Source organism: Lactuca virosa, chromosome 4 (assembly GCF_052849685.1).
Source record: "Lactuca virosa cultivar CGN04683 chromosome 4, Lactuca_virosa_CGN04683_v6, whole genome shotgun sequence".
Taxonomy (NCBI): Eukaryota; Viridiplantae; Streptophyta; class Magnoliopsida; order Asterales; family Asteraceae; genus Lactuca; species Lactuca virosa.
Genome location: NC_136429.1, coordinates 137,402,417 through 137,411,711, shown reverse-complemented (window position 1 = coordinate 137,411,711; position 9,295 = coordinate 137,402,417). Strand labels below are relative to the sequence as shown.

The 9,295-nt window shown below is 34.0% G+C and overlaps 1 protein-coding gene across 1 annotated transcript; it reads left to right on the top strand.

The window, feature by feature from the left end:
- The first annotated feature begins 6,628 nt into the window (after positions 1 to 6,628).
- LOC145168516 (uncharacterized) lies at positions 6,629 to 8,037 on the top strand. Its single transcript, XM_079087309.1, has one exon. It carries the CDS (start codon positions 7,046 to 7,048, stop codon positions 7,928 to 7,930), a length of 885 nt encoding a protein of 294 aa, XP_078943435.1. The 5' UTR covers positions 6,629 to 7,045; the 3' UTR covers positions 7,931 to 8,037.
- The last annotated feature ends 1,258 nt before the right edge of the window (positions 8,038 to 9,295 follow it).

Sequence of the window (9,295 nt, the reverse complement as noted above, 5' to 3'; positions counted from 1 at the left end):
GGTAATATCTAGAAAATGGCATGTCACAATTAATTTATTTATTACTTATAATTACCAAAGAAGTTTTGTTGCCCTAATAGATAGTGGTGCAGATTTAAATTGTATAAGAGAAGGTTTAATACCTACTAAATATTTTCAAAAATCAACACATACGTTAAGAGAAGTATCAGGTTCTAAATTAGATATTAGATATAAATTAACAGATGCAAAAATTTGTACAGAAAATGTTTGTATACCTATTAATTTCACGGTAATTAAAAATATGAGTAGTAATACTATGATCTTAGGAAATCCCTTTTTAGAGATGATATTACCCTTAACTATTGACAAAGATAAAATCATAGGATCTTATAAGAATCAACCCGTTATACTAAATTTTGTCTCTGACCCTTATTCTATCTGGGTCAATGAGTTGAATTTAAAAAGAAACCAAATAAATTTTCTGAAAGAAGAAATCAGAAATGTTCAAATAGATGAACAACTAGAACAACCTAAGTTACAGGAAAAAATTAAATTTTTAACAAATCAATTCTCTTTGAAAATATGTAATGATCATCCTAATGCTTTTTGGGAAAGGAAAAAACATATAGTTACACTTCCTTATGAGGAAGACTTCAATGAAAAACAGATTCCTACCAAGGCAAGACCTTGTCAAATGAATTTCGAATACTTAAATATATGTAAAAAAGAAATAACTTCCTTATTAGATAAAAAACTAATACAACCTTCCAAATCTCCATGGTCATGCACTGCCTTTTATGTAAATAAACATTCTGAACAAGAAAGGGGAATACCAAGACTAGTTATAAACTATAAACCCCTTAATAAAGTCTTAAAATGGATCAGGTATCCTATTCCTAATAAAAAGGATTTATTAGACCGATTACATGATTCTTTAATATTTTCAAAATTTGATTTAAAATCAGGATATTGGCAAATACAGATTGATAAGAAAGACAGATATAAAACTGCCTTCAATGTTCCTTTTGGACAATATGAATGGAATGTTATGCCATTTGGCCTAAAAAATGCCCCTTCAGAATTCCAAAATATAATGAATGATATATTTAATCCTTACAGCAATTTCATTATTGTATATATAGATGATATCTTAGTCTTTTCAAAGGATATTCAAGAACATTTTGGTCATTTGCATACTTTTGAAAAAATAATAGTAAACAATGGTTTAGTAATATCACAATCTAAAATGTCCTTATTCCAAACAAAGGTAAGATTTTTAGGACATAATATTGAAAAAGGACAAATTATTCCTATACAAAGAAGTATAGACTTTGCTGCGAAATTTCCAGATGAAATAAAGGATAAAACTCAGCTACAAAGATTCTTAGGTAGCCTAAATTATATATCGCCTTTTTATAAGGATTTATCAGCAGATAGTGCAATTTTATACGACAGATTGAAAAATAATCCTTGTGCTTGGACTAATGATCATACTCAGGCAGTTAAAAGAATAAAAGACAAAGTTAAAAGTCTACCATGTTTATCTTTAGCTAATCCTAATTGGGAAAAAATAGTAGAACCAGATGCCTCTGAAATAGGGTTTGGAGGGATTTTAAAACAAATCCACCCTAACAGTAAGCAAGAATTTTTAGTCAGATTTCATTCTGGAAAATGGACTCCTAGTCAGAAAAATTATTCTACTACTGCTAAAGAAATTTTGGCACTGGTAAAATGTATTCTCAAATTTCAAGATGATTTATATAATCAACATTTTATTATCAAAACAGATTGTCAGGCAGCTAAATTCATGTTTAATAAAGACTTTAAACATGATGTTTCTAAACAGATGTTTACTAGGTGGCAAGCTACATTAGCATGTTTTGATTTTGAAATACAATATAAAAAAGGAAGTGATAATAGTCTTCCCGATTTTTTAACTAGAGAATTCCTAAATGAGTTATCACCAGCTAAGACAGTTATCACATGATATTACTAATATAAAAAATTTAATTAATAAGGCAGATGTTGAACTGGCCAACTTAGCAAATGAACCATATTCTAATAAGACAGGAATTAATTTAAGATTGATAGGATTAAGGATCCAACTCAAGAATCTTGAAAACAAACTCATATTACTCTTAAATTAACATTTCCATTTGCAGGATGAATCCCAATCGCGGAAGAGGCCATCCTTCATATAGAGGTGGTTATCATAGAGGTCGGGGAAATCCTACGGCTTCAAGCAGTTCTTATAGAACTGGAAATTCATCACAAACAAATGATCAATCTCTTCCAGTTCCTGGAAGCCCATTATATGAGGAGTTTAAAGCATTTTTGGAATCAAAAAGGGAAAATACTCCCACTCTCGCTCAAATGATCACAGATGGTGAAACCATCAACGATAATTTTGAATATAAGGAATCACCTCATAGAGATAATATTATTATTTTGGAACATAAAGATATAATGCTTTATTTTGAGAATAATGACGATCCATGGTTTTTAATGACCAGATACTTGGATACAGCGACATACGCTGGATATTCTTACAAACAAAGATTATATTATGAAAATATTTTGAAAATAACCGGATCAGTTGAATTTTCTCATTTTACATCTGGAGGTAATAACAGTGTTTACAATTTTAGTAAATCCATTATCAAAAAGATCATATCACCTGAGGAATGGGGTTTAAGTACCCTCAAGGAAAAAGAATTTTTAATCCCTCCTTCAAAAATACCAATGAAATTTACATATTGGGATTATATTGAAAGCTTTCATAAAGCCTTTTTATATGAAAATCCTCAGAAAAAGCATACTTGGTTTTTTAAAGTATGTGAAAAGGTTTATAATCAAAACAGAGATATACCAAATTGGTTTACTAATTGGTGGATCTCATACGGCCCGAGTATAGATATCATCCCTGAGGAACCATTCAGGAAATTATATGGGGAATGGTTACCTGTCTCTCCAAGATACCGAGACCAAGTTATACCCTTGAAATCAGAAGGATTGGAAGTAATATCTTCTATGCATTTTTTCATGGAATTTTCTATTCCTTGGATCTGGAAATGGTCCCCATATGTGGATTATACTCCCTCTAAATTTCCTTCCCTACAAAGGTCATACTTTACCAAATTTTGGCCTAAAATGCTTCACAAGAATCCAGAAACAAAAACCCTTAATGCTCAGGAAACAATTGATCATATCAATCAACAAATTAAGAAATACCAAGACCAAAAACTCTTTTCGGAAATAGCCTCCTCAACAGAAGTGACCCCCTCAACTCCTCAAAAAGTTAATTTAACTAAAGAGGAAATGATCAAGTCATTCAGATTATATTGTTCTGAATTAAAAGAAAATCTTAAAAGATTTTCAAAACATGATACAGATGAAGGTTCAAATGAAGATATTCAAGATAATATGTCAGTTGATAACCAAAGCCAAGGCCAATCACCATGCTTAGCAGGGGAATCCCAGCCAGATGATGAAGAAGTTCCAGATGGTGAACTCCCAATTGATTGTATAATTGACATGATTGAGGAGTCAATCACGCAAAGAAAGAATCTTTCAAAAAACAAAAAGACATCACCACAATAGACTATAGGTGACAGGTGGATGGACCAAAATAAAAGAAGAATATATTCTTCAAGAATTATTGAAGACAGAGGAAAATACTCGTCAGACATTATTAAAGCCAGAAGAATCAAACAAAAAGTCATTTCTACTTTTCTTAAAGTTGTCTGCCAATGCTAAATGTAATAATTCAGGTTTTGTTTGTTTTTGAGTCCTCCTGATCTATTTAAGGAGCCTTTACCTTATGTTTTAGACAGGCTGAAAGCCAATTTCCTCTTTCTCTCTTGTAATCCCTCCTCTGTAAAAAATATTTCTGCAATAAAAGTCTGAATTATATTTGGAGAAGCAAAGTTTTATTACGGTACAGCAATTTTGGATTCGCCTTTCTGGTCAGTTTACTTTCTTAAACTTAATTTTATTTTCAAGCCTAATGCAAGGCTGACTTGATAATATCACATAGTATTATCATGGAAGCAGTATCATGATCGGCAAATCAAAAAAAAAAAAAAAAAAAAAAAAAAAAAGAGTCTGGAACGGAAAAAGGCAAAGTCGTGTTTTAGCCCGCTTTTGTGGCCATAAGTGCCGTTTTAGGGCATTTTACTCATTGACTCGCCTATCTTACCCAACTCTTTTTTGCTTTTTATTTTTCAAAATTTTAAAGCTAACTTTTTAAGAATAAGATCCTGCCTATATATATATATATATATATATATATATATATATATATATATATATATATATATATATATATATATATATATATATTAAAGAAAACAAAAAAATAAAATAAAAGAATATCAAAAGAATAAAAAATGATGTTGGATTTGACATAAAGTGAAAAACAAAGGGGTGGGGTTGGCAAATTAAGAGGACCTATAAATATTTACTAAGGGAGGACGGAGTCGTAACGGGTTCAAGGAGTAGAGGGAGGAGCGGGAGGAGAGCAAGAGAGAAAGAGAGGGGTGTTGCGGTTTGAGGAACCCGCTGGAGGTTGAAACCAAAGCAAGAATTTAGGGAAGACGGGTTGGGAGGCATCCGGTTTGGGCGGGTTCAACTCCCTCCACAATGGGTTCGGCGGCTTCGATGGGAGGAGAGAAACGACTCCGTCCTCCCTAAGAGAGATGGGCATGGGCATCAACGTCGTTATAACTAGGGAACACCCGACTCCCCCTTCCTTTTCTTTCTCTCTCTCTAATATATTATAACAATGTAAACACCATTTTCTAAATAAATGATATAATTTTAAAGATGATATGGCATGTAAGATGACATCTTTTAATGTGATAACGTATTTTAAGAATAATCAAAATATCCAAAGATTCGTACAATTATATAATCCTTCATGGAAATGATATTATCTATATTTATTTATTTTTATTTATGGCTACGAAAATCTCTCCATTTGTTTGGTATTGCAAGAAGATAGAAAAATCTAGAAGACAATTTGCAAATGTTTGTTCACCCATCTCTCTCATTAAATAAATAAAGAACAAATTACTGAAATCGTCCTTGTGGTTTGGGTAAAATTATGCGTTAGGTCCTAACGTTTTTTTTGCACTCGGATGGTCCCTAACATATCATATTCTTGCGTTTTTGTCCCTAACATATCATATTTTTGCGTTTTTCATCTCTTGTAAAGATAAAAAGACTATATTGCCCTTTGTATTTTCTTTTTTAGTTTTTTATTACTTATTTTTTATTAATTACTTAAAATAAATGAATTATAATTAATTTATAAATAATTGGGTCCACCAACTCTACACCCCCATCTCCCTTCCCATCCACCGCCCACCTCCACTGTCCACCTCCGACAACCATTCCGGCAGCACCTCCGTTCAAACATGGTTCATCTCCGGTAACCACCACAAGTTACACAAAATCAAAAGAAATTAAAACAAAATCAGGAATCAATGTATACAAAATCAAAACCTACAATCAACACTAAACCAAAACCATAGATCAAAACTAAATTCAAAGCTCAGAATCAAACCAAAAAAAGATAAAACCAAACCATGTAATCAAATCTCAAAATTAAACATAAAATGGGCATTTGTATCTTGGTACAAACTACAAAATCAAACTTGAATCAAAATCAACATGGAAATCGAACTTGATGAAATCTTGAAACACTCTATCAACATCAAGAAAAGAAAAAATATGAGGCTCTGGTAAAACTTATCTCCATCTCCACACATCAATGTTCGATAACAAATCTAAAATTGAACGCCGATGGGAAATCGAACGAAGGTGAAGGTCTCGGCTAGGGTTCAAGTTTATCAAGGAGAGGGGCAGAGGGAGGAGAGGTGATGGTCTTTCAGGGGAATCCAACGATATTTGAGGATCGGGAGTAGAGAGAAGTGAGGGGAAGAGAGAGATGATACAGAGGAAGTAGATGGTGGTCCATGGGTTTAGAGCGGGTTTCGGCGGGGGAGGGGTGGCTCTTCGACATAGTGTTCCACCTACAACGGTGGAACGAAACACTCGCCAAGGCGACGGTTGTTGAGAGATTTAGGTTCGACGAAGGGAGGTACTTCCTGCATTTGATTTATTAACAGATGAAGGAAGCTGTGGTGTAGATTTATGGTTCCGGCGAAAACTCCGGTTATAGAGAGGAAAGAGGAAAGTGACGATGAGTTTCAGTTAAAGGGGATGATAGATCTAGGGTAGGAATTAGAGGAGATGAAAGAGTTTAGTGGGCCCCACATCTTTTATTAGTTTTTTTAGTAATATAAATAATAAAAAACTTAAAAATAAAAAACAAAGGGTAATATAGTCTTTTTAAACGTGTTAGGGACGAAAACGTAACAAAATCATATTACAAGGACGGTCCGAGTGCAAAAAAAAAAAAGTTAGGGACCAAACATGCAATTTTGACCAAACCATAGGACAATCAGTAATTTGTTCATAAATAAATAAATATTTACTAATAATCAGACATGAAGATTCGTATAGATGATATTCTCTCTCTCTCTCTCTCTCTCTCTCTCTCTCTCTCTCTCTCTCTCTCTCTCTCTCTCTCTCTCTCTCTCTCTCTCAATAATCCTTCATGGAAATGATATTATGTTTATTTATGCCTCCGAAAATCTCTCCATTTGTTTTGCATTGCAAGAATATAGAAAAATCTACAAGACAATTTGCAAATGTTCGTTCACCCTTTTCCGAAGAGGTTTGTCTTCCTCTTTGGACCTCTCTCTCTCTCTCCCTCCCTCTCTCTCTCTCCCCATTGATGAACCTCCCAAAACTCACATACATGTACAGGTTTCAAAATTCTTTTTTCAGATCCCAAACTATATGCATGCATATGATCTTTATATCAACCATTGAATCAACATCAAAAACGTACGTTGTGGGTTCATACCCTTTTCATCCATTTGCAGTTCTAAAGAGGAGGAGTTAGAAGGGATTGTGAGAGATTTTTCAAGATCATCACCAACTTTCATTTTCCTGATCAAAATCTTTGGAAAATTTGTGATCTTTAGATTGAATCAAGATTGGCCCATGATTGAGGATGTCTTCTCAATCCCTAACCGATGACCACAAAACATCACAAAACACCACTACGTGTGTGTATCAGACACAAGTTGGTGGCTCTAGCAGGAATGTAACGGTTGTTTGGGAGAAAAACACCATGAATCATTCCCTGGATATCTCCATAGATAGTGTGTCATCTGAGGTTCATCCGAATCACAAGATCGACCTCAAACCATGGTGTTTTTGGGCAAAAAAGGGTTGCAAAACAATAGAAGTTGACTCGTATCAGATTGAGCTTTATTGGGATTTTCGGTCAGCAAACTATCTTGCGTCGCCCGAGCCATGCTCGGACTTTTATGTGGCATTGATTCATGAAGAAGAAGTTGTGTTGTTGATAGGTGACATGAAAGAGAAGGTATACAGGAAGACGCAAACACGCCCTGCAGAAGTGGAAGCTGCCTTGGTTTTCAAGAAAGAGCATATCTTCGGGAAGAAAAGCTTTATGACACGGGCAAAATTCGACCCGAATGGGAAAGAATGTGAGATTGTGGTGGAGAGGTCGCCTGTAGGGTGTAAAGACCCTGAGATGTGGATCAGAGTTGATGGGATCGTGGTGATCCACATTAAAAACTTGCAGTGGAAGTTTCGTGGAAACCAGACTGTCTTGATCAACAAGCAACCAATTGAGGTCTTTTGGGATGTGCACACTTGGCTTTTTTCCAATCGTGGATCGGGTCATGGGTTGTTTGTATTCAAGCATGATCAACAAGAGTCGGATAATGATCACCGAGACGATGATAAGCAAAGTGGGCGTGGGACTGGAGACAAAGACAACGACAAAGACAACGAATGCAGTGTTAGTTCAAATAGTTCAACAAAATTACGATTATGTCTTATTCTTTACGCTTGGATGATTGACTGATCAAGTAGGTACATATATACAAGTATATATATATAAAGTATTATTCAACCGTAGATTGGAAAATCAACATGAGAATTGAGATATGTACATTTGTTCTCGATGAAGCATAGGGCTATATGAAGCATATAATATGTGATTATGGTTTGCTAGTTGTTACCTGAGAATATAATATGCAAATGTGCAACAATTGTGAGTAGATGGATAATCAAATGTGACATAGGACGAAGCCATGCACATTAACTATATTCCTAACTAGAGGCATTACATAATTGATAGAAAATCTGAATTTCACATGATGTTCATTAAGAAAGATTGAAATCAAGCCCAAACTGATAGAATTTAGCTAGAATTTCGATGACTTGTTATCAAACCAAACTCCATGTAACATATCAGGTCTTCTTCATATGAGGTATCTTTGAATGTGATGTAAAGAGAAAGAGAACACAAGCGTACAAGCCGTTCAAAAAAAAAAGAACACAAGTCTACAAACATTTTCAAAGTTTACAAAAGGATCCGTTGTTTAATTAAGGAAACTTTTGTTTTTGACAAGTTCGATCGAAAATTTGAAATCCGAAATAAAATCTAAAACAACTAAAATTCACTTCTTATTAAGACATAGCATGATTGTATTGAAGAGTGGAGGATTGATTCAAAGCACTTGACTAAAACCAATTCAAAATTGTTATAATCTTTAGCATTTGTTTCTTCCTATATATTTTCTAGGCAGTACTTTCTCTTTTACTTTGAATTTTGCATTCTCTTGAAGCCTAAAATTAAAGGCATTAGCTTCTCAATAAAATCATCAACCGTGTCAGTTTTCATTGTCTTCCTTCCAAAATTCCCAACATTCTCAATTAGAGCACCAAATTTAAATTTCAACCTACGCCTCTCCAATATATTAAATTACACATAACATCCAAATTCAAAAAAAAATAATAATAACATCCAAATTCAAAAAAAAAAAAAAATACAACGCTATTTGTTATCGTTATTGTTACCATAGAAGATATAATCTGTCAAGTCTTCTCGAAGTTGTCTGTGTTTATTTGCGTCCTGAATGTCAACAACGCGATGCAAATACTTTGTTGTTCCTGGTTGAAACTGAACGTCTATGGGCTCCGTTGGGATATAGTGTGCAATATTTTGTCATTTATCTTCTACTACCATGTTATGCATTATGATACATGCATACATGATATATCGTAGAGTTTCTAAATCCAATGGTCGTGTTGCATGTTCGACTATATGCCACTTCGCCTTCAGCACTCCAAAAGCACGTTCCACATCCTTACGTGCTCCTTCTTGTCTTCTTTTAAAAAATTTGTCTCGTTCTTCAACCGGGTGGCGGAATGCCTTCATGAATGT

Bases quoted from the DNA above. Each gene is read 5' to 3' on its own strand.
- LOC145168516 (XM_079087309.1), top strand. From the start codon at position 7,046: ATGTCTTCTCAATCCCTAACCGATGACCACAAAACATCACAAAACACC.